General features: G+C 57.0%; 6 protein-coding genes across 7 annotated transcripts; 2 read left to right on the plus strand and 4 right to left on the minus strand.

Moving 5' to 3' along the window:
- Positions 1-147: 147 nt before the first annotated feature.
- Positions 148-3,247, minus strand: IFI35 (interferon induced protein 35). Of its 2 annotated transcripts, none has more exons than XM_085040017.1 (9): positions 3,108-3,247; positions 2,939-3,031; positions 2,547-2,699; positions 2,105-2,212; positions 1,658-1,802; positions 1,304-1,491; positions 946-1,135; positions 567-673; positions 148-448 (listed from the first exon to the last, which is right to left on the minus strand). In XM_085040017.1, the coding sequence occupies exons 1-9, from the start codon at positions 3,120-3,122 to the stop codon at positions 257-259; spliced, it is 1,191 nt and encodes a 396-aa protein (XP_084896143.1). In that variant the 5' UTR covers positions 3,123-3,247; the 3' UTR covers positions 148-256. The 2 variants fall into 2 exon arrangements, with proteins under 2 accessions (XP_084896143.1, XP_084896145.1); XM_085040019.1 differs by having other exon boundaries at positions 1,304-1,437; positions 3,108-3,242.
- A 656-nt stretch (positions 3,248-3,903) lies between these two features.
- RPL27 (ribosomal protein L27) lies at positions 3,904-6,101 on the minus strand. The gene is made up of 5 exons (XM_085040025.1): positions 5,962-6,101; positions 5,782-5,864; positions 5,434-5,603; positions 4,744-4,854; positions 3,904-3,990 (listed from the first exon to the last, which is right to left on the minus strand). The coding sequence occupies exons 2-5, from the start codon at positions 5,860-5,862 to the stop codon at positions 3,942-3,944; spliced, it is 411 nt and encodes a 136-aa protein (XP_084896151.1). The 5' UTR covers positions 5,863-5,864; positions 5,962-6,101; the 3' UTR covers positions 3,904-3,941.
- Positions 6,102-7,003: 902 nt separating this feature from the next.
- On the minus strand, positions 7,004-10,540 carry RUNDC1 (RUN domain containing 1). The gene is made up of 5 exons (XM_085040015.1): positions 10,095-10,540; positions 9,354-9,512; positions 8,886-9,084; positions 8,528-8,617; positions 7,004-7,997 (listed from the first exon to the last, which is right to left on the minus strand). The coding sequence occupies exons 1-5, from the start codon at positions 10,422-10,424 to the stop codon at positions 7,132-7,134; spliced, it is 1,644 nt and encodes a 547-aa protein (XP_084896141.1). The 5' UTR covers positions 10,425-10,540; the 3' UTR covers positions 7,004-7,131.
- Positions 10,541-10,581: 41 nt separating this feature from the next.
- Positions 10,582-12,865, plus strand: PTGES3L (prostaglandin E synthase 3 like). The gene is given in 8 exon segments (XM_085040024.1): positions 10,582-10,710; positions 11,102-11,215; positions 11,351-11,417; positions 11,705-11,803; positions 12,179-12,233; positions 12,236-12,268; positions 12,373-12,426; positions 12,656-12,865. Coding segments are annotated over 7 exon segments (423 nt in total). The 5' UTR covers positions 10,582-10,702; the 3' UTR covers positions 12,420-12,426; positions 12,656-12,865.
- A 36-nt stretch (positions 12,866-12,901) lies between these two features.
- AARSD1 (alanyl-tRNA synthetase domain containing 1) lies at positions 12,902-17,519 on the plus strand. The gene is made up of 12 exons (XM_085040016.1): positions 12,902-13,087; positions 13,161-13,283; positions 13,364-13,523; positions 13,961-14,018; positions 14,364-14,520; positions 14,608-14,724; positions 15,344-15,474; positions 15,649-15,715; positions 15,883-15,974; positions 16,448-16,502; positions 17,064-17,158; positions 17,297-17,519. The coding sequence occupies exons 1-12, from the start codon at positions 13,049-13,051 to the stop codon at positions 17,430-17,432; spliced, it is 1,230 nt and encodes a 409-aa protein (XP_084896142.1). The 5' UTR covers positions 12,902-13,048; the 3' UTR covers positions 17,433-17,519.
- A 1,425-nt stretch (positions 17,520-18,944) lies between these two features.
- Positions 18,945-21,837, minus strand: G6PC1 (glucose-6-phosphatase catalytic subunit 1). Its single transcript, XM_085040021.1, has 5 exons — positions 21,545-21,837; positions 20,948-21,057; positions 20,529-20,637; positions 20,172-20,287; positions 18,945-20,072 (listed from the first exon to the last, which is right to left on the minus strand). Exons 1-5 carry the CDS (start codon positions 21,772-21,774, stop codon positions 19,561-19,563), a joined length of 1,077 nt encoding a protein of 358 aa, XP_084896147.1. The 5' UTR covers positions 21,775-21,837; the 3' UTR covers positions 18,945-19,560.
- Positions 21,838-23,337: the final 1,500 nt, after the last annotated feature.

Here is a 23,337-nt window from a genome sequence, read left to right on the forward strand (position 1 = left end):
GCGGAACGGCCCCGCCCTGGGCCCGCGGGAAGGCGCAGCTCAACCCCGCAGAGCCCGGCCGGGAAGGGCCCAGCCTGGCCCAGCCTCCCCCAGGCCCCTGCAGGCAGCGCCCGGCCCGGCCCGGCCCCAACACGACAGACACGGTGCTCCCAACAAATGCTTTAATTTCCGCTGTGCCCGCGGGCCGACGGACACACCGAGCTCCTCAGCCTCGGGCTGACAGTGCTGGCCACGACTAGCCCAGAGCTGGCCAGGGCTAGCTGCGGTCCTCCACGAACACGGCCACCCCTGTCCGCCCTGCTGGGACGTAGGCGAGGGCATCCACCTCCCCGCCGCCGCGGCTGGCCTTCTGGAAGTGGATCTCCAGGGTGTCTCTCATGGACTCCTCACTCAGCACATCGGGGATGCCCGAAATCAGGACAGTCCTGGGGCAGCGGGAGGGCTGGAACTGGGCAGAGCAGGGGTGAGCTGCAGAGCAGTGCAGGGAGAAGGGCTTCAGGGCCCCCCATCTGTGCTGCCTCAGCCCAGGCTGGCAGGTGCTGCTTGCACAGGGTTCATGCCCTTACCTGCAGGTCAGTGATGTCTCCGTTCATGCATGGTGATATTTTGATTTCGTATTCCCCTCCCTTAATAAGCGCCAGGATGTGTCCTTTCTCAATCAGCCGCTCTGCCACTGCACATGGAGAGGAAAGCCCTGAGCTGTCCAGGTCCCACGTAAGCTCCAGGGGAGGTTATGTCCCTGGCACAGGCACCAAGGTTGAGCTGCCCAGCTCATTGCTCAGCTCACCCGCACCAGCACAGTTTTGGGGGAGGCAGGACATCCTGGGGCTCACTCTACCTTCCCTGTTCCCCAAACACATCTTCATCTGCTCTCAGATCTCCCCCCAAAGCAGGCTGGGCTGCTCCACCCTTGCCAGTCACCCAAGCCCAGCACACCCCATGCACCTCCATCCTGTGTGAAGGTCAGCACCACCAGGCCAGAGTCATCCAGGAATTCCCTACGCTCCACCTCGCTGCCCCCATTCTTTGTCTTGCTGAAGAAGAGCTCCAGCTTGTCCAGCAGGTCGTCCTTGGCTATGTCCAGGCTGGGCAAGTCAGACACAAGGATGCTCCTGCTGCTCTGAGTCAGCCTCATCTGTGGGTGGCACCAGCCATTCAGTGCCAGGGCAGGACTGGCCCCAGAGCTCAGTGGGGGTGAGTGGGGCTGGCAGCAGTGCCCTGGCAGAGGCAGGTTCAGACAGGGGGAAGCAGTGTGCCCAGGGCAGCTCCATGGCAGGGGCAGCAGGGGTCTCACAGGCCATACCTCGAGGGCAGATGGCAGCATTATCTCCACTGGCACTGCCTGCACTCGCATTCTGCACCAGTCGAGCTTCTCCAGTTCCTCCCCACAGCTCAGCTCCACCACATGCTCCCTCATCTCTATGATCCTCTGGGCCACTGCGAGCAGGGAGAGCCCCCAACACAGGGGAGTGACTGTCCCCTCCCAGTGCTCTACAGGATGGGACACGGCACAGCAAACGCTTTGGGGAGGGGCACAGCCCCACACAGGACAGGCAGAGGGACAGCACCAAACTCTGGCACAGGAAGGGGACACAGAGCAGGCCCCAAAATGATCGAGCAGGACACGTGGCCAGGGCAGTGCTCTTCTCACACTTACCTGATGCCTCCTCAAAGGTGATGAGAGCTGAGCCCCCTGGCAGAGGGTAGTGGATCAGCGGGGTGAGCATCAGCTTGTTCATATCCTGCTTGTTTACTACAAGTCCTTTAAAGATCATGTTCTTTTCTGGCAAGGCATTCAGCATCTAGGTTCAAGTACAGACAGCACATGGAGGAGACTGGATGCTGCACAGGGCATGTCCCTGCCAATCCACAGACTAGAAAAAAACTCATGGCTCAAATAAACTGCTGGAGAACCTCAGCAGAGTCTCTCCTAGGGTCTGGCTGTGCCTGGAATCCCAGAACCATGACCAGACCTCCTGGCCCTGGCAGAGGAGCTGCCTGCTAGCAGCAGCTGTTCCAGTCATCACACAGTGCCCAGCTGCAGCCTCTCCAGCCAGGCTTGCCCCTTGCCAGCAGACCCAAGTGCCCACACACACTCTGTTACCATCACAGGATCACTCCAGAGGACCCTCTTCTGCAATCCTTCCAGTTTATTTTTCAGGACCTGCTTCTCCTGCTTCAGTCTGTTGTTCTCCTCCTTTGCTGCATGAATCTGGAAGGAAGGAAAGTGGGGGCAGTGGGGAACACCAGGACACGAGGGGCTACAGTAACTTCTGTTCTGAGCACAGCACTGTTCTTGGGCACACAGCTCCACCCGCACCATTCTCCTGCTCTTGACTGCCTGCAGCCCTGCCCCGGGTCCTCTCCCTTGAGGACAACCCTCCCTTTGTCACAGCACCGCTTCACTTCTCAGCACAGGCCTTCTGTTTCCCCTGAAACCTCCACCCGATCTCAAGCAAGTGATCTCAGAGCAGCGACCGGCACGATGCAGCCCCTGCACCCCCTGCCACCCTTCCAAGCCAAAGACACATGCACTGAACACCGACCTCGTGGGCTCTCTCTATATCTCCATTTAAAGACATTTGTTGTTCAAACATTTTATTAAGTTCTTCTTTCTTCAGCTCTTGTGTCCTTTGCTCTGCAGCTGCCTTGGCCATTTGTAGCTTTGTACGGTCTTTTTCCAGAACACTGTAAAGCTCCTGTGAAAAGCACCATCAGACAGCAAGACCCTGCAGACATTGTGCCCCACATCAGCCACCCAGCCCTGGCTGTGCCTTTGGGAATGAGCCTGGATCCCAGAACAGGCTCTCTTCTCCATGGCATTGCCCCTCTCGGCCGCCTTTGACTCATAATCGAAGAAAAGACACTTGAGCTCTGGGGCAGGGCCGGCCGGGCAGATTCCTGACGCACCCCCTCTGACGGATGCAGCCAGACCCACCTTGCACAGCTCGATCTCCCGCCGGAGCTGCTCCAGACTCTCCCAGCTGTCGTCCTGCGGGGCCTCGTGGGGGGGCAGCCGGATGAAGGAGTCCTAAAGACAGGAGGTGTCTCAGCCGAGCTGCACCACCGCCCGGCCCGCAGCTCCCCGCGGCTCGGCTCTTCCTCACCTCCTCCGAATCCATCCTGGCGGCAGCACGGACGGCAGCCCCGGTCCCGAGGGGAGCTCTGTCCTGCCCTGTCCGCCGGGACCCCTCCCCGTGCCCGGTCGCTGCTGCCCGGGGCCAGCACCCGCTCCCGCCTTTCGCTTTCGCTTTCTCGGCCCCGCCCCGCCCCGGTCCCCTCCGAGCTCAGCCCCGGCCGCGGCGAAAGGCCGGGCCTGCCCAGCCCCGCCCGACATCCATCACCCCAATCTTCCTCCCGATTCCCGCCCCGCCTACCTCGCCTTCCCTGAGCACCCACCCGCCCCGCCAGTAGACCACTAGACCAGCTAGTAAATACCGAAATAACCTCTTCCCGCCCCGTTCTTGGATTTACACAGCAACCCAGCTCCTGCTGCCCGGATGGCCATCAGCCAGCACTGCCCCTGTTCAGGAACTTAACACCCACAGGGGGACATCACACAAATCACCACGCACCCAGATGACACCTGGATCACTTATTTGCATTCCCTCTCTCACCCTTTTTCTCACAGGGATTGACGCAGTTTTGGGAATAAGAGATTTTCACTGAACACCACAACATCAACCACCATGCAGCTGCAGAAGGGAAGCACAGCCCCAGCCCCACATGGAGCAGTCTCAGAGGTGATACCTGCACCAGTGGCTCTTGCTGCCCCAAAGCACCACAAACATGCTGACAAGTCACCTGGACTGCAATGGCTTTCCGAATTCTTAAGAGACAGATCACACATGATCATACCACAAAGGCTATTGCTTATTTGTTAAATAATGAATAAAACATATATTTTAATAAACATTTATTGATGCAACCTTGTTACACCCTTAGAATCGCAGCTTCTGGAAGAACCACTTATTCTTTCCTGTTTTGTACCTGAAAGAGAACACACAGGTTAGAGAAGGATCTGTACTAGCAGATAACAGCACCAAACCCATACCTGAGCTGTCCCAGACAGACAGAATAGCTCACCCAGAGGCCATTCATCTGGTCTCTTTGGCTTGGACTACAACTAAAACCACTTTATATATTGAAATTCCAAGGGAAGCATGTGCCAGGTTCCAGATTTGTCATGAAGGACACCTGCACAGTGACAGTTTCCACCACAGCAGGCACAAGCACAGGACATGGCCATCCTGCTGGATACCTCATGTGGAGGGCAGTCACTGGGAGATGGACTCAGAGAACAGCTCAGGGGCTGCCTGAGACACTCTGTGTCCCACTGAGGCCCCACAGCTCCAGAGGAAGGAGTTTCCAAATAGAAAACCATAAAGATCAGAAACCCAAGCACTCCCATGCAAAGCATCAGCACTGCCCTGCCCCCCCAGCCCAGTGATAAGAGAGAGGATGAACTGGCAGCATGTTATCAGATCATCCCCTGGCACCTGAAAGGCCCTGCACAGCCTGGCATGATGCTGCACACACATGATAAACATACACACAGTGCTGCACACGCGATGCTGCTGCACACATGCACAGGTGCAAAGAACATGCTCAACAAATGTGCATGCAAGGAAGCTGGGGCAGAAGTGCCAGCTTGGGAGACTCACAGGCTGTGGCACAGCCACACCAAGTCCTCACCCTGGGGATGAGCACCAACACCACTGAAGAGATGAGCTCCCAACTCACCTTTCCTCAAATTTCACCTTGGCTTCACGTCTTGCTTTGCGTTTCAGAGCAGGATCCCTGAACACATCCTTATTGACAACTGTTTTGTCCAGGGGAATATCCACAGAATACCTGGGAAAGAGAGCAGAATGGTTCAAAAAGGGCATGGTACCTGGCACAGGGCTGAAAACCAAGGGAGCCAGGACCAGTCAAATGCTTATACTACTGACAGGTCAAGCCACAACTCATAAAATCTCCTCAGTTTAGGAATCACCAAGTCACTAAAGCAGTCTCAGTTCAGCCTATAAAGAAAACAGCCACACGCTCTCTGAGGGATATGCAGTTCTGTTCGACATGGAGCATGGGAGCTGCTCTGGGAGCAATGAGGCACAGTAAGAAATGGCTCTGACAGCCTCACACCCTCACAGCTGTCTCAAACTGCTCATCTGCTGACACCCCCGAGCAAAACAAAGATCAGTATGGCTGAAATAAGAGTCGGCTGCCTCATTCCAAAAGTTCATTCATGCTTCCATTCAGCCTCAGATCCCCAACTCCCTGTTTTTGTAGAGCCTGAGCCTCACATTCACTCAACCACGGCATTAACAGTCCTCCTGATAACACCCGGTATTCAGCAGAGAATACAAGAACCACTAAAGCAACCAAGACTCCTCCAGCCCTGCCGGCAGCAGCACTCCGGGGGCCGCAACTCACCGGGTGGGCATCAGGTGGTTGTAGTTGTAAACCTTCACGAAGGACTTGATTTTGGACCTCTTGGCGATCTTCTTCTTGCCCATGGCAGCAGTCACCTTCCGCGGGTAGCGGTCGATGCCGGCCACCAAGGCGTGGCTGTACGGCCGGTCCGAGGTGCCATCATCGATGTTCTGAAACAAACAGGCCGCGGCGGCGATGGCACCGAGGAGCGGCGATGGCACCGAGGAGCGGCGGCCGCACGGGCCCGCAGGAACCCTGCCCGTGCCGCAACCCCGAGCTCCCGCCCGCCCCGGCACGACCCCGAGCACCCGCGCTCGGCAAACCCCGCCGGCTCAGCCCCACGCTCACCTTCACGATGACGGCCTTGCGCCCCGAGTAACGGCCGGCCAGCACCAGCACCACCTTCCCCGGCTTCATGAACTTCCCCATCTCTGCGGAGGCAGCAGCCGGCAGTCAGACCGGGTCCGCGCCGCGCCCCGGCCGCCACCCCCGCGGATGCCGACGGATCCCTCGCCCGCCCGAACTCACCGAAGCTCCGCCGCGATGGCGCCCAGGCCGGAAGAGAAATGTAAACCGCACCTCCCACCCAAACCCCGCGGCACTGCGTCACTTCCGTGCGTCACGGGGAGCCGCTGCGGACACCGAGCGGCGCTGCCGGCTGTCTGCCCGCCCCCTCTGCCCCTTCCCGGGCACGGCGGAGCCGGCTGTCCATGCCCCCCACCCCTTCCCGGGCACGGCGGAGCCGGCTGTCCATGCCCCCCACCCCTTCCCGGGCACGGCGGTGCCGGCTGTCCGTCCCGCCCCATCCCGCTCGGGCACGGCGGTGCCGGTGCCTGCCCCCTCTACCCCTTACGGGCACGGCGGTGCTGTCTGCCCGCCCCCGCAACCCCTTCCCGGGCACGGCGGTGCCGGCTGTGCTTCCCCCTCCACCCGCCCCGAGCACGGCGGTGCCGGCTGTCCGCCCCCTATACCCCTCCCCGGGCACGGCGGTGCCGGCTGTCCGCCCCCTATACCCCTCCCCGGGCACGGCGGGCTCCGCGTCACAGCCCCGGTAACGGACAAAGCACACAGCACGGCGGCAGGCTCGGCCCACAGGTACTACAGCGGTATTTAATACACCCCGCGGCACACGGGCTCCACTGACCCCCGCACAAAAGCCTGGAACAAGGAGCTAGATCCGTTGGGCAAAGCACCCGGCAGCCCAAGGGACACGGATCTGCCCCCACCTTCTACATCCACCTTGGGGAGGTCAAGTCCATGCACTGGGCAACCCCCAAGGTGCCTCAACACCTGCCAGCTCCCTCCTCCATGAGGGATCATATGTGCGCATGGTGTACAACAGAGACTGTGAGAAATAATCACAAAGGAGCTCAGCTGCACATCCCAAGGGCCTTTCCCCATCCCTAGGCCCCGTGCCCAGGCCTCTGCCCCCCACCTGAACAGTCACTGGCCACTGGGCTAGGCAGTTTGGCTCGAGAGCAGCAGGGATGGAGCAAGGTGAGGTGCTGCCCAACCTGCAGCCTCCAGCCGTTCTGCAGGGGCAGCATCAGACAACACACTTCCAGCATCATGACACCCTAAGATTTCCATAAAAGCAAATACCAAAGAGACAAACTTGGTCTTACAAAAGCCAGGCTTCTTGAGCCCAGCAGCTGCCTACTAGTGGAAAATGGATGATCTACAATTAAAAAAAACACATCAAAAAGCATCTTTGATGTTTTTCAGCTGCCGAACAGCCAGGTCAACTGGGAGGTTGAACTTCAAGTTGCTCAGGCGACTGAGGAGGGTGAGCGCACTTTCGAAGCCTGTGCTGGCCATGTAGCTCCAGGGCTGGTAGTGAGACTGAACCAAAGCTCCAGACTTGCAGATGAGGTTGAGCCATGAGACCAGGCGCTGCTCGTTCAGAGCCATGCACACCAGTGCCTTGAGCTCCGAGTCTGCACTGCGCTTGAAGGGGCTGTGCTCTGTGAGCACCGTGTGGATGGCTGTCAGCAGGCTCTGCTTGGGGGTTGCCACCACTGCTCCTGTCACAGGCAAGGCGAAGGCCTGGGAGAGCTTGCGAGCTGGGGATTCCACAAAGGCTTGTCCATTCTTAGCATTGTAATACTTGACAAAGAGTTCCCAGGGGTGCATGGTCCGTGGCGAGGGCGTGAACGCAGGAATCAAGCATGCGATGGGAGCCAACACCAGGCTCATGCCTGGGGAAGAGGCATAGAGCCCGTGAGCCATCAGGTCCCGCAGAGCAATCGTCAGTTCCCTGCGCACAGCCAGAGTCAGCTCGTCTCTGCCTCCAAGGGGAATCTCCTGCAGCTCAGAGGAGCAGATAACATGCTCTGCCTGCTGGTGTTTCAGGGCAAGCTGCCTCACCCGCTCCACCGACAATTCCAGATTCTTAATTAAGGGGGAGAAGTCCTGGTTGTCTTGGTCCTTCTGCCAGAGGGTGCGAGGGATCTGACCTGTGGCACAGCCAAACTGGCTGACAGCAAAGATCTGCAGCACAGCCAGCACACGGCGCATGAGCTGCAGGCCTGTTTCTTGCATCCTTCTGGTATCTTCTGGGTTCACTGACCAGGTTAGAAAAGAGAAAAACATACTCTCAATACAGAGTCAACAACTCTGCTTGCTCATATACACAAAGGGAGTGCACATGTCTGCAAATTCTATCAGGCCAACGTTCTGACTAGCAGCAGGTGCCTCAAGCTACATTACTGCATTTTCAGTAGGTTCATGGGATAAGGAGGGAAGTCTCAAACTCTACGAACACTGGATCCCCCTGGCTCACTGCACCTGCTCACAGAGCTCAGAGCTTGAAGATCACCAATTACCGTGCGCTTTGCACCAAGTTTCAGTAGTCTCTTCCTGACCCCCACTGAGGACCAAGCCCACCCTCTGTGCCACATGTTCAGCCTCTGTGACTACTCTGAGGATCCCATGGAAGGAGGGTAAAGGAACAGGGCACAGGCCTTCAGCAGAGGGAGTGTGGAAGCACAGAAACCAGCTGCCAGGAAAAAGCAGAGAATGACTGGTTTGTGCTCATTAAAGCTCCAGGGAGGTGAGGAGCTTTGCTGGCAATGTTGAGCCCAGCAGTGCCCACCTCTGTTCCCAGAAGGCCGGGTGCTGGGTTTGTAGGAGCCTCCACAGTCACAGTGTCCATCTTCTGCCTTGCCAGAGCTTCCAACTTCATCTACAAAAAGGATTTCACATCATTATTACACATTTGTGTATTTCAGCTGCATATCCCAAGTATTAAGGTCAACATTCCTCAGATCCCTCTGGACCTCTTTTGCCACTCTATTGATACTTTTCCTCACCATCAGTTTAGAGAGATTTGTACTTTCCCGTGACCCAGAAGCTGTTTCTGCATCTCCCAACATCAGTGACCTCCCTCCTCATGACTACGTCAGGGAATTACAAAACAATTCAGTCTGCTCATTCAAAAACTCATCACTGACCCTGAATGAAGTTGATGAACATTTCAAGGTCCCTTATCTGGGTCTTCAGTTGTTCCACCAGCTGCTCCTTCACCCTGGCTGGATTCACAATCTGTGCTATGGCAGCATCCACCCGCTGTCGCAGTTCCTCCGGAGAGAGCGTTGCAATATCTTCACTCAAGTCCATGTCCAGCTTCTTTATCAACTCATTTATAATCATCTGCAAAACACAGGTGAGCAGCACAATTTCACCATGAGGCACTGCTGCCCAGGAGCTTCAAATACGCCTTTTCCAGAGATTCCCCCAGAAACATGACACTTTTGCTGCACAGAAATGATTGCAAAAGACACAGGGCAGGTTCACACACATAGGTAAACTCCTGACACCCTGTTATAGCTGCAGGTGAAAATACAGATTGATGAGTGCCTACAGTCTGTAAGATACTCACAAGGGCAAGGAAATACAGCAGGAGGATTTGTGAACCTTACCCGTTGTCTTTCCATAACCACAGACTGTGGCAGAGAATCATAGCTGCCCTCTTGGTAAGCAAAGGTCTCCAGGTCATCCAGCTGTGTCTTGAGCTGCAGGATCAGCTCTTTCTGCTTCTCCTTCTGGGCCTCAATTTGCTCTTGCTTCTCTTGCTCACCCTGAAAAAAAGTTATCAGTAAATAAAATTGAAGACCTATTGTCATGTCCAAGCCCCAGAGAACAGGATTATGACATGAGGAGTGTTTCCTGCAGCTCATGTACTTCACTAGAGAGCACTGCAAACCAGTCTGAGAGAAAAATGTGTCAGAGCACCAAGCAGACATGCCAGCTACATCACTTCATCTGAGATAAGGGAGGGGAAACACCGAAACACCTCTCCAGACCTCCTGCATCCATGTCCTGTCCCACAAGGCCAGGATCCAGGAAGAAAGCAGCCAAATAACATGTACATATCACAGATCCTGAGTCACCTGTGCTGTACCAGGGCGTGGAGCGGTGACACACCACTCAGGGCTCTAGGGCACATCCCTGCAAGCTGGCTCCGAGTCACCAGGGGCCTGTGCATGTCTGCCACTGAGCTCTGAGCAAACCCCAACACCCCGGGCAGTGCAGTTGCCGAGCTCCTCCCGGCAGCGGGACTGCAGCCGCCGCTAACAAGGTGTTCAAGCCGGGTCAGACCCACACCGACCCCGGGGCTATGCCCAGCAAAGGCCCCACTCTGCCCTGCCGCGGGCACTCACCGGGGCGGCGCCGAGGCCATGGGGAAGCGGCGCGGGGCAGCCGCGGAAGGCGAAGTCCTCGAGGTCGCGGAGCAGGCGCTGCTGCTCGGCCGGGCCGGCCCGGGCCACCTGCCGCAGCCGGAACTGCACCTGCGCGAAGTGCGAGGCGAGCGCCAGCAGCGCCCCGTGCAGCCGCCGCCGCTCGGCCCGCAGCCGCGGCAGCGACTGCGGCGACCCGTCACCCGTGGCCGTCGCCTCCTCGTCCTCCTCGTCCTCGTCCTCCTCCGCCGACACGGCGCCTACCGGCGCCCAGCGCTCGCCAGGGCCCAGCGAGCCGCACTCCCCCTCCATAGCCGCCGCTACCGGCGCCGCGACACCGCCGCCATCTTGCCGACGCGGGGCGGGGCCAGGGGCGGGGCCAGCGCGCCCCCTGGCGGCCCGGCGCGGTGGCTGAGGCGGCCCGAGGGGCGCCCGCCGAAGGGGACGGGGCGGGGCGGTGACAGTCGCGGGCTGGCTGTCCCGGTTGGCTGTCCCGGGTTGGCTGCCCCGGGTTGGCTGCCCCGGTCCCGGCCTGCCCTGCCTGCCCGCGCCCCCGGCCCGAAATAGCGCGGGGCGGGGTCGGCACCGCCATGGCGAGGTGAGCACGGCCGGGACGGGACTGGCAGCGCCCGGAACCCTTGCACGGCGCCCGGTGGCCGGCCGAGGCACCACCCGAGAGGACCCTCCGACCTGGAGCAGAGGGGAACGGCGCCGGCCAGGCAGAGGGGAGCGGACACAGGCCGGCCGGGCCCCGCCGACTGCCCGGCCAGGGGCGTGTGGGGCGGGAGAGGGGAGCGTCACATGGCCACTGTCCACCGCTCACCGCCCGCCCGGCTCCCACCGCCAGGCCCGGGGCTCGGCCCAGGCAGAGCCCGTGTCCGGAACCCCTTCTCGGCCCCCCATCCGTGCCCCGCTAGGACCCTGCTGAGCACTGCTGGGCACCGGGGAAATGCCCGCGGGTGATACCCGCTGTTCTGCTCTTCTCCAAGGCAACCTGCAAAGACACTGTGGTATGACCGCCCGCGGTACGTGTACCTGGAGTTCTGTGTCGAGGACAGCAGGGACGTGAAGGTCATCATCGAGGACCAGCGCCTGGTGTTCAGGTGAGCTGCCACTGCCCTGCCGACCGACATGGTCCTGCTCTGAGGGTGGTTCAGAGAACCGGGAGGACTCTGTGAGAGGAGAGCACACCCGGCCTCAACCTTCTCCTAAGCCAGGTTGTTACGATATTTTGGCAGTTGCAAGAATGCAGACGGTGTGGAGTTCTACAATGAGATCAACCTGTATGCCAGGGTCAACTCCAAGGTGAGGTTTCCCACCAACAAACTGTTCTCCAACAGCCTGTCAGGCTCAGAGTCAGAGCCAACCTGTGTAGTCTTGAGCAATACTGCTTTGCATTGAAAGCTTCCCATCCTGAGAGCTTTAGTAGGGTGAGCCTGACAGACCCTGGGGCTGATGCTCACAATGCTGCCTTGAGCCAGAAACGACCTATCTCTGTGGTTCTGTGTCCCCCACAGCCTGCACAAGGCTGAGCTTTAACCCTGTGCAGAGAGGAGCTTGGTGGACACTAAGGCACCCCGATCTCTTGGCAGGACTCACGGGAGAAGCGTTCTGACCGCTCCATCACGTGTTTTATGAGGAAGTGGAAGGAGAAAGTAGCCTGGCCACGCATCACCAAGGAGAACATCAAGGTGTGTGTGGTGGCTGTCAGCCAGGACCAGCCTCAGTGTGTGTGGTATCCCCACTCAGCATCTTGTGGCTCCTAGGAACCAACGTGCCCTCAGGACAGACACAGAGGCCCCCACAGGGGGCCAAGACAGAGCTCCCAAAAAGCCTGACCTGATACTCACCACTAGTGCACAAACTTCTGCCCTTCAGGAAGGATGTGGCACCCCTTTCCTTGACACACTCAGGCTCAGGACCAGTGCTTGTAGGCAAAGGGACAGTCCTTGCTTCCTGCCTTTCCCCAGTCTGAGAAGGCCCCTCTCCTGTGCAGGAGCTGCCCCTGGGCTGCGTGTCCCTGCGGTGCTGCTCTCCCCCTCAGGGGATGCTCTTTGTGCCCACAGCCAGCCTGGCTCTCCGTGGACTTTGACAATTGGCGAGACTGGGAAGGAGACGAGGAGGTGGAGAGGGCCATGGTGGAACAGTATGCAGAGGTGAGCTGGGCCGCCAGCCTCAGGATCCTGGGGCACATCATGTGGGTGCTTGGGATGGGGGGACACCAGGCATTTGGGAGTCTAGCTGTCTGTTTCCCATCCAGATGCTGGAGAAGGTGACAGAAAAAGCCCCCCCACCAGCCATGGATGACCTGGATGTAAGTACCACCTGGCAGCTGCTTCCTAATGCCCTGCCGAGCACAGCCCACCCCCAGCGTTCTGCCGGCTCCGGGACACCGGCAGCAGCTCCTGCTGCACCCCTCGGGCAGCCTAGCCTGGAGCCAGTGTGGAAACGCTCTCCGGGACAACTGGCTGATGCCACCTGCTGCAACCGGGGCCAGCCCGGTCTCGGCCCAGTCCCTGGCACCTCGCTCCTCCCTCCCGCAGGATGACTGAAGCCAGGCCCCTGGGGACACCGCGGCTGCAGGAGGCCACCCGGTGCACCGGTAGCACGCACCGAGGAGCAGCGTGGGCAGGGTTCTCCGAGGAAGCGGGGCTGCCTCGCCGCGGGCAGCGCTCCCGACCCTGGCCGGCGGAAGCGGTCCGGTCTCTCGTACCCGGTTACTCGCACGGGGCAATAAACGTGAACTGCCGCAAGCGTCTGCTGTGCGCTCGGGCTGCCGCCGCTCGGGCTGCCCGGGAGCTATCCACTCCCACCGCCGGGAGCGCGCCGGCGCGTCACCCTGCAGGCTCCGCCCGCTCCCGGCACGGCGGCCGCTGCCGCCAGTCTTTGTCTCTCCGCGGCCGCTGGTCTCGTGTCGCTTCTGCCAAGCGGTCGTGATGGTGTTCCAGTGCCAGCGGGACAGCTGGGCCCGGCAGGTATTGTCGGGCCGGGGCCGGGGCGTGAGGCAGGCCCGGGCAGCCCCTCACGGCGCCACCGTCTCTGTCTCAGTTCACCACCAGGGTGGTGTCGTGCCGGGCGGCGGAGCTGCGGCCCGAGGGCGGCGGGGAGCCGGTGCGCGGGTTCCAGGTGGTGCTGGAGGACACCATCCTCTTCCCCGAGGGCGGCGGGCAGGTACGGGCCGGGCCGGGCGGAGCGGGGCGGGGGCCGGGCCGGGCCTGGCTGGCGGCACTGATCAGGTCCCGTGTCCGCAGCCGGATGATCGCGGCCTCATCGGGGACGTGCCGGTGCTGCGGGTGACCCGGCAGGGCTCCGAGGCTGTGCATTTCGTGCCGGCCGCGCTGGAACCGGGCACTGAAGTGCTGTTGTCGCTGGACTGGGAGCGCCGCTTCGACCACATGCAGCAGCATTCAGGTCCGTGCCGGTACCGAGGGTTGCCCGGTAACTCCCCGCGGGGCGTGCCGGTGGGGCGGCCTTGGGCGGGGGTTGGTCAGTGCCCAGCGTGTCCCCACCGTGGTCAGGGCAGGGAGAAACCCGACAGCTCTATGTGCTCAATCTGTTCCCGGGACTGCTGTGGGCAGCAGGTGTCCCTCTCCTCGGCTTGTAAACAAACCCACCGAAAACAGGTTTGGAAGGGAAAGTTGAACCTGCTTTGCAGTCCCCAGCGTGTGCTGCAGTGCTGCCGGGACCTGGGGCCCACGAGGCCAGAGCTGTCTCCTCACTGCTCCTGAGTGCTGGCAGGAGCCCCACAGCGCCCAGCACTTGCCTGTCGTGGAGAATGTCAACAGGGAAGACAGCCTGACTGAAAATACCAGTGGCACTGAGAGCTAGTGCTTGCTCGTCTCTTCCAGGACAGCATCTCATCACTGCTATTGCAGATCAGATGTTTGGATTCAAGACGACTTCATGGTGAGCAGGATAAAGGTTCTTTTGAGCCCAGTGCTTTCTTGTTTGGCACATGCTGCCTTTCACAGAACCTGAACCTTGAAACATCAAAAGCAATTTGGACATTTCACTTGAGCTCAGATGTTGCCGGAGGGGTGTCTGACCTGGAGAGAAGCTGTATAAAGTGTTTGCTCTGTCTTTTCCTCCTCAAGTGTTAGGCTTCTATCTGGTGCTTTGAACATAACAGAGAGAGGAGGGAAGTCTGTTTTGTTTCAATCTCCACATTACCAACAATGGTATACTGGTGCTGCACAAAGGGACCTCCCAGCTGGTCTCAGCTACAGCAGGAGATGTTCTTCCTTGGTGCAGGGAGCTGGGCCGTCAGCGAAGTGTCATTGAGCTGGACACCCCTTTGGTGACAGCAGAGCAGGTCGAGGCCCTGGAGAAGAGCGTGAACGAGAAAATTCGGGACAGGGTCCCTGTAACAGTGAGGGAACTGGCTGCAGGTGACCCTGAAATTGAAACAGTGAGTGGTGGGAGAGAACTGATGGTAGGGGTGGGACCGGAATAACTGAGCACAGATGTCACCTTGTTTGTCACTGTTTTCTGCCAGGTGAGGAGCCGGGGGCTGCCCGATGACCACGTAGGGCCAGTGCGCGTTGTGGACATCAAAGGCATCGACTCCAACATGTGCTGTGGGACTCATGTCTCCAACCTGAGTGACCTCCAGGTGGGCAGCTGCAGCTGGGCTGCCTCTGAGAGCCACACTCCACACGGAGCACAGCCAAAATCCCTGGCATCCACAGGCTCCTGAAGATTGTCCTGGTGGGGAAGGGGGTGGCAGCAGCCCCAGGCTGAGGGAGCCCCAGGAGGGTCACACACAGGCAGAGAGCCTCAGGCTCTTTTGTTTCTTTGTAGAAAAACTCAGTCCTGTGTGCAGCAGTGATGTTCTTGCTCTGCCAGGGGTGTCAGAAAGGTTCTGTCTGCTTAAAGCGCTGGTATTTTTGAGTGCTCATCATGGATGAGAAATCTTCTGTGCAGAGAAATGACGATAAAATTCTAGACCTGCCTTTAAGTATTTGTACCTTCTCAGTCATTGGCTGGAGTCTGTTTCCCAGCAGAGACATCCAGATGTGCCCTATTGAGTGAATCCTGTGGCTAGAGAGTTGCATAAATTCCACCGTATCACCATCCCTTCTTTTCTGTATGTTGACTTCATGGTTGATTTTAATAAACTTATTTTCACTGTCAGAGAGTCAATATTCCCCACCAGGCATAATCTGGCAGGAACTGACCACCTGTGTGTATTACCAAAATGCTGTTCTGACCAGGTTGATTTTCTTTTTAAGGTTATTAAACTCCTTGGTGTGGAAAAAGGGAAAAAGAACAAAACCAACTTGGTTTTCTTGGCGGGAAACAGAGTCCTGAAGTCAATTGAACAAAGTCACAGCACTGAGAAAGCTCTAACGTCCCTGCTCAAGTAAATACCCTTTCCACTTCTGTTATTAGGTTTTTACTCCTCCCCTGGAGAGATACCACATAAGCCCCAGGGTACATCTTGTGGAGCTGTGTATGATGTTGTCTGTTTTGCTCCTTTAGGAAATCCTTCCTTTGTCCTTCAGAGCAGTGATCCAAAGTCTCCTATTTCTTTCAGAAATGGACCAAGTGAGCATGTAGAGGCTGTGAAGAGACTGCAGAGCTCTGTGAAACTGCTCCAGAAGGTACAAGAATGGCTGGGGAAAGTGGGTTGTCACTATTTCCTGTAGAGCTGAGCTTTAGTTGTGGTAACTGGGAATCAAATCATAGGCTTCAGCTTTTGTGGATATTATGAAAAGTGCTCAAACCTCTGGGATCAAAACTGTGTTCACACCATTTACTTTTCTTTCAGAATAACCTGAACCTGCTTAGAGACATTGCTGTTTTGATAGCCCGGAACTTCAAGAGCAAACCTGCTCCTAGGCAGCTGTTTGTATTGCACAGGTATGGAGGAGCTCAGGGAAGAGGACCCAACAGTATCCCACACGTTTTAGGGCAGCTGGATCTCTCACACTTGTTCAGCTTGTTTTCTCAAGGAAGAATGTAAACAAAGTAAATAGAATATTAAACTGCCTTGGCCTGCTGGAAAGCTGTGTAATTAAAGGAATCTGTTTGTAATTCAGTCACTGAATTTTTCTGGTTTTGTAGCTGAGAAATTACTGTGTCCATCTAATTCCCTCTGCACTTGATATTTCCAAATAAAACCAGGGAGCTCTATTTCTTGAAGATAACACATGATTCCTAACATGTCCAAAGGAATGCCCAGTGAAGATTTACATATATAGACAAAGCCTAATCTCTATCATGAGAGCAAGAGGCCAAAATCCCTGATCAGGCCTTTGGTTTCTGATTAAAATTTTGTATTCTAGAGGGGGGTTTTGCTTCCTTCTGAAGTGTGTTTCTATCCATCCATACAGGAAAGAAGGTGATTCTGAATTTATGAACATCATCGCCAATGAGATTGGGACAGAGGTGAGTTGTTGATGAAGGCTAAACTGACACCACTGGTTTTTCACCCCAGTTATACACTAACAGGGGCTGGCCAGGCTGCTCTTCCTGCCACGGTCATGAGCTGCAATCTGGTTCCCTTAATAGGTAGCCGAGGTTACCTGTCCCCAGCAGCCTCAGTCTGTAGGGAAGTCCTCAAAAGTGAGAATTCAGAGCACTGGGGAAGAGCCTTAGCCCCCAAGAGCTATATAGAGCCTCATGGGCTGAAATAGGTTAGGATAGGATTGGATAGGAATAGAATAGAAAGAATAGAAGGTTTCAGTCACAATCACCTAGTTCAACTGCCAGCTGTATCCTTTTAATTTGGGATACCCCAGTACTGTTCTGTCCCAACAGCACCTGGCTGAACACAAAAGGTTCAGATGCCACTTCCCTTTTACTTGTTTCAAGCGTTCTCAGTCTCAGTAATGCACACAGACTTCTGAATTGTCAGTTTGCTGTTTGTGTCCTGTGGCCAGTGTCTGTCCTCTTCCTGAACAAGGAGGGCACTGATTTATCTGGAACAAGGCCCATGTCTGTCCACAGGAAACCCTGCTATTCCTGACTGTGGGAGATGAAAAAGAAGCAGGACTCTTCCTTCTAGCTGGACCTGTAGAAGCAGTTGAGAATTTAGGTCCCAGGTAACACATTTGGTGATTTGTTTAACGTGAGTAAGTTCTGATGCTGCAGACTGAGCAGCTGCCCAGTGTGATCCAGGCATGGATCAGTGTTTGGTGTCTGGAGCAGGTTGGGCTTCACCTGTGATGTTGTTGCTGCAGGGTGGCAGAACTGCTGGGCGGGAAAGGAGCCGGGAAGCGCGGCCGCTTCCAGGGCAAGGCAGCCAAGATGAGCCGTCGAGGAGAAGTGCAAGCTCTGCTCCAGGAATTCATTAGCCAGCAAAAGCCTGAGGCATAAGAAACAATTCTCAAAGTAAGGTTGTCTTCCTGTTGTTTGTACAGACTGCATTAAGTTCTCTAGCAGAGAATAAAGACCTGAACCCAACAGCTGGCGTGCACATGCTCTGCGTGGGCTGGTTTGGTGCTCACAGAAATGAGGAGAAGATCTGCCATTGACACTTTGCTGCAAGGGCTTATTTCTCAAGAGAAGTGGTACAGGGATTAAAGTAGTCTTTAGTTAACCACTTTGTAGGGTTCTGAAACCCAACAGAGGCCTCCCACTGGCAGTACTTTGGGATATTTTGCTTTGCACGAGTTGCTGAGGAGGAGTTACTTGGCACAAATGCTCAAGCAAGAGGGAGCTGGTCCCCCCAGACACCTTGGCCTGGGCAGGTGCCTCACAGGCAGGAGATCATTCCCCACTGCATACCAAGTCCTTTCCCTTGTTGGAGCACACGTTTTTTGAACATCGGTAGTTTCTTAGGCTGATGCAGCTGTAAACTCCCTCGGGATCAGGCAGAGCTGTTCCCGGTGTTCCCTCAGCTCACCAGGCCCTGGAGCTGCTGCAGTCTCTTCTGGAGGAGCTAAAGAGCACCGTGGAGCCATGAGGGGGCACAACAGGTAATTTGAGAATTTACCCTTCCTCTTCTTGCTAGAAATGGCATGACAGGTTTACTCCCGATTTGGTAATAAACAGAGAAGTAGAATAAAGGAAACTTCCATCCTAAGGAAGTTTATCTGTGATGAGCAAGGGGATGGAGCAGCCCCGGCAGATCATGGCTGCTGTGACTCCTGCACGGCCGGAGCCTGTGGCTGAGCTGTTGGGATGGCATCAGAACACAGGGAACACCACTGGGGCCTGGAACTGGGTGTGGGGTCAGTGCTGCAGGGGCTGGTGCTTTGGGGGAGATCCTGCTCATGCACACATAGAGTCTAGCAGGAAGAAAGTATCTGCACCTTCCTGTTTTCTACTATCTCAGACTGAACAAAGGTATTTACTGAGAAATTTACTAGCCAGGCTGCATAGCTTGGAAGGCAGCAGGTTGAGCCCACAGGACTTTCTGCTGCAGAGGGAGCACTGGGCTGAGGCAGGGAGTGGGATACTGAAGTGGGAAGGGCCTGACCCCAACCCCACAGCACAGCCAAGTGCCAGCTGTGTCCCCAAAACCCTGGGGGCTCAGCACAGCCCTAGCCGAGTCAGTTGGTCCCAAAGAGTTTGTTTCTGTAAACAGGAAGGTGACACAAGTTTGTCACTGTTACTGGCGCAAGGTGCACCCAGAAACCTTGGATAAACAGCACAAAAAGCAGCTCCTTGCCCTCATCAATGTTCAACTGCACCTCAGGGCAAAAGGTAAAGACCCAGGGCACCAGGCAGTGCCCTTCCCAGTAGCTTGAACATGTCTTGCAGGTGTTGAGGGTCCTCAGCACTCGGGAGAAGTGTCCTTCCTCTACCATCTGCAGGCCCTGCCACAGCCTGGCACCCAGGAGCTGATCCCCCATCCCACAGCACTGGCCAGCAGGACACCCAAACTCACCAGCTAAACAACCTTCAGCTTTAATAAAATACCTCCTGTGCACAACCCCATCCCCATGTCGTGTGTACAGATACACATTCCGTGTGTACACACATGGGGGTATGTGCACCCCACACTGTGCCACACACAGGTGAGCCCCCAACGTCCCAGGGCTGGGGGGGTCCCTCACACTGGCACTTTGTCTCCATGTCACAGTGTCTGCCCATTCCTGTCCCAGAGCTGTCTCTTCAGCAGACCCCAGGCACACAGAGGTGAGAGCCCTGCTCCCAGTGGTGCCGTCCCCAGCCCTGCAGCTTGCAGGTGGCATGTCCCCACGAGCTGTAAGGGAGTGCAGGATTGCTGCTGCTGCTGGGTCCTGAGCAGGTGACCCCCACCTGTGGGTGCAGGAGGGACAGCAGGGGAGTCCTGGGCATGCAGGGCTCTCTGTGCCATCAGCCAGCCGCAGACGGGCACAACTGGCACTGCAGGGTCCATGTTGTGGGAGCCACCCAGCAGCCCAGCCTCCAAGGTCTGCTCCCAGTGCAGAATCAGCAGGAAGCAAGCAGTGGCTGAGGTGCATCAAGGCCTGGTAGCTGCCCCTGAGCCCAGGGCTGGGGTGTCTGCCTGCCTGCCTTAGGCAGCCTTCTTGTCCTGTGCGGCCAGCAGCTGCGAGAAGCAGTAGGGGATGAGGCCAACAGTAGCCAGCGGCACAGCAGCACTCTTGCAGAAGGAGAGGGCGTAGAAAACCATCTGCATGTGGGAAGGTGGCTTGAAGGAATCGAAGATGTGGAGGATGAGGAGGGAGGTGACGATGCAGCCCAGGCGGAAGGGCAGCTGCTGGCCCTGCTTTAGGCGGGAGCTCTCCTGGTACATGTGGGAGTTGAGGGCCAACCCCAGCCCAAAGAGGATGCCCAGGTTCCGGAGGAGGCTGGCAAAGGGAGTGGTGTCAATGTGGACCCACTCAGGGTGGCTGCACCACCTCTGTGCTTTCTCCAGTGTCCAGAGCAGGTCCACGCCAAACACCCAGAGCAGCAGGTAGAAACCCAGGGTGAAGCTGAAGAGGAAGATGGTGATGCCCAGGTACCGACCGAAGCTGGCATTGTAGATGCTTTGGACATGCTGAAAGGCCTTGGCCACAGCCATCCCTGCCAGAAGCAAAGTGGGAGCATTGGTCAGTGCTGCAGGTACTGCAGTGCAGCACAGTGGGGCTGCAGGGAAAGGGATAGAGGGTCCAATACACTCACCTGAGAAAACCCCTGCGATCACCTGGTGGGGGAAGTGAGCAGCAATGAAGACTCGGGACAAGCAGACACAGCACTGAACTGCCCAGAACCCCATCCACAGCACTGCCCACAGCACCCTGCAAGGGACAGATGACCATGTTGGTGCCAGGGCCAGCTTGCACTGCCCATGCACTGTCATCACATACTCCATACAATGCCTGGCTGCCTGCCGAGCCTGTCCTCATGCAGACCCTACCTGGGGTGCCACAGCCCAGCTCTCTGTCCACAGCCTTGTGCCTTGATGGGCTTGGCTGTGCCTGTCAGTCCTTGGCTGGAGCTGCCCCTGCCTAGCACAGGTGGTTTTGGTACACAGCTTACCAGTATCCGAGTGTCCTTGACTGCTTCTTTCCCTTAGCAGCACAGAGGAGGGCTGTCACCATGACGTAGTAAACCCCTGCTGCACCCATGGCATGGCCAGACGGGCTCCCTGGGCAAGAAGAGAGACCCAGATCAGGCTCTGAAAGGGCCAGAGCTGAGCACAGGCAGGGGTTTGCTATGAGCCACTACAGTACACCAAGGGTCAAGGTCTGCCCTGCCTCCTTCCACTGCATCCCTGGGAGCACCACAGTAACAGCCCTCACTCCAGAGCTGTCCAGGGGCATGTGCCACCTGCAGGCTGCCAGCCACAGCCCTGGCCAGACCAGCACCCCGCTCCTTGCGTGTGCAAGTCAGTATGGACAAGCACCCCCTGCCCCTGCTTGGCCTGAGGGATCCTACCAGTGCTTGGGGATCCCTACCAGGGCCAGTCTCGCAGGTGAGTGGGAACTGCTGGATCTCTGGTGCAGAGCCGTTGCTGTAATAGTCCGTGTCAAGGACCCACCAGTATGGCCTCTCCCCAAAGAGGATCCTGAAAAGAAAAGAGAAGGGATCTGTTGAGGTCCTGGGCACAGCTGCAGTTTTAGAGCTGTCCTGGGAGATGGAAGAAGCAAAGGACCCACAAGTGGTCCACGGCATCCTGACAGACACAGCACCCAGCTGATTGCTTGGTTCTGACAGCTGACACTGTCCACGTCCCCATCCCCAGCTCTGAGGGGAAAGAACTTCCTGGGAGCAAGTCAGTGTGACCTCCTGTGGTGAGGGAACTCTCACCCCCACTCAGCACCACAGCCCTGGCTGATGGGAATCCCTGTTTGCAGGAGGCTCCATCTCTCTGCTTGGCTCTGGGAAAGGGGAAGCTGTTGCTGCATGGCTTGGGAAAGAGTGACCATTGTCACTGCCCAGCTGGGGCTGAACTCTGTTCTACTCCAGCACTGGGGCTGAGAGCGCCCATCTGGCCTGCATTAGTCCTGGTGTGCCAACACTCTCAGTGGCAGTGTCAGCTCAGGGCCACTCACCACTTGAAGACGAGGTTGAGCCAATCTCCGATTACAGACACCCAGATGAGCCTGATGCCCACTGCTTCATTGAAGTGGAACCAGATGGGGAAGAGAACATAGAAAGCGTTCCTGAGGTCAGCGGCGTAAGAGATGAAGAGGAACCAGTCCTGGGAGCCCTGGAAGCGCTGCTGCAGCCAGTGTGTGGTCCTGATGCCTGCATCATGCAGGAGGTTCATGTGCGCCTCCATCCTCCTCTGCTGCCGCTGCTCTGTGGCTCTGCCTGTCCTGTGCTCCACCGTGCCACTGGGGTTTTATACTCTGCAGGGTCTTGTTTTCACGGGCAGGTCGCTGTCCCAGCACTGATCTTTGGACCCAAAACCACTCTTGCCAAAGGTACATCACCAGGGGGGTGTAACAAACATGTTTGGAACGACTGACGTAAAACGGGAAAAGAGGCTTGAAGGGCGCGTGGAGAGCAGGGTGCTCCAGCACCAGCACTGTCCCCTGCCCCACACCATCCCCTCCTCGGGGGTCCTGCAGCCCTGACTCCTCCAGTGACACAAAACAAGAGTTCAGCTGCTCTGACTGAACCGCAGCCTTTGCTCCCTTATCCCACACTCTGTGTGACAGAGTTGCCATGTCCAGGGCTGATATTGCTCTCATCTCTCTGCCATCCCCCTGTGAACTACCATCAGAGCAAAGATGCCCAGGAGCATGGAGTGAGTCCATAGAGAGAGGGCAGACTGCCCACCCTCCTCCTTATCTGCCAGGCTAATTTAACCAGGACTTCACACAATGGGAAACTTTCAAAGCCATTCCTGGAGCTCTCTGCAGTCCTAGACAGCCAGGCCTGGGATGCTCCTGGCTGCCAGCCATGTTCTTCTGATCTCTAGTGTGGGGCTAAAGGACCTTAGCAAACAGGGACAGCATTTCTCCTCCCAGCACTGCTCCACAGGGTTAATCCCTCCTGCCCCATCAGACCCCAGCTGCAGGGACAGAGGCAAACACAGCACTCATCCTGCAGTGCCCATGGCCATCCCCTCAACCCCAGCCACACTCTGCTGTCCCTAGCAGCAGTGCTGGCACTGCAAATTTATCATCCACAACTTCCAGTGCACAAACACACAGGCCTGTGGCAGCAGCACAGGGTGCCCAGGCAGTACCCACTGCAGCTGAACAGGCAGCAAGGTGTTAATGATCAACAGCCAGTGAAACGCATCACTTATCTCCCTCCTGAGAAAATTCAGGTCAAGATCCTTGAACCACTGCCCTGTGTTGTTTGCCCCTGCGGGAGCTGTGTCCAGTGTTGAGTCCTGCTCACAAACAGCAGGAGTTACAGGTCCCATCCTGCCCCTCTGCCCACGCAGAACCCCGGGAGCCATGGTGTATGACAGGCAAAATGCCAGCAAACCTTGCTCCCTGAGGTATGGGCATGGATGGCCTGTGAGAGAAACTGTGCATCAGAATCAGCCCTGCTGCAGACTTGTCTTTCCCAGCCTGGCCTTGCTGCACCCAGAGAAGATTGTCCCAGAACCTGGACTGAGCTCCCAACCCACCAAACATCCCAGCGAAACAGAAGTTTGCACAGAAATTGAATTACTCTCGCAAAACAAATTCCCCAGCAGCTCATTCCAGGGTCCTCCACTGAGAGAGGCTTTGGCCAGCATGAAGGAATGCGACAGATTTGGCTTCTGTGTCAAAAATATTTTGAAACCATCAGCAATAAATCCTTCACAGGAGATTTCACAGCAGAAAATGGGGCAAAAGGTGCTGGGGGATGGGGACTAGTACTCCAGTCCTCTTGGAAAGAG

Source organism: Lichenostomus cassidix, chromosome 27, assembly GCF_008360975.1.
Source record: "Lichenostomus cassidix isolate B80296 chromosome 27, HeHo_3.0, whole genome shotgun sequence".
In the NCBI taxonomy this organism is placed as follows: domain Eukaryota; kingdom Metazoa; phylum Chordata; class Aves; order Passeriformes; family Meliphagidae; genus Lichenostomus; species Lichenostomus cassidix.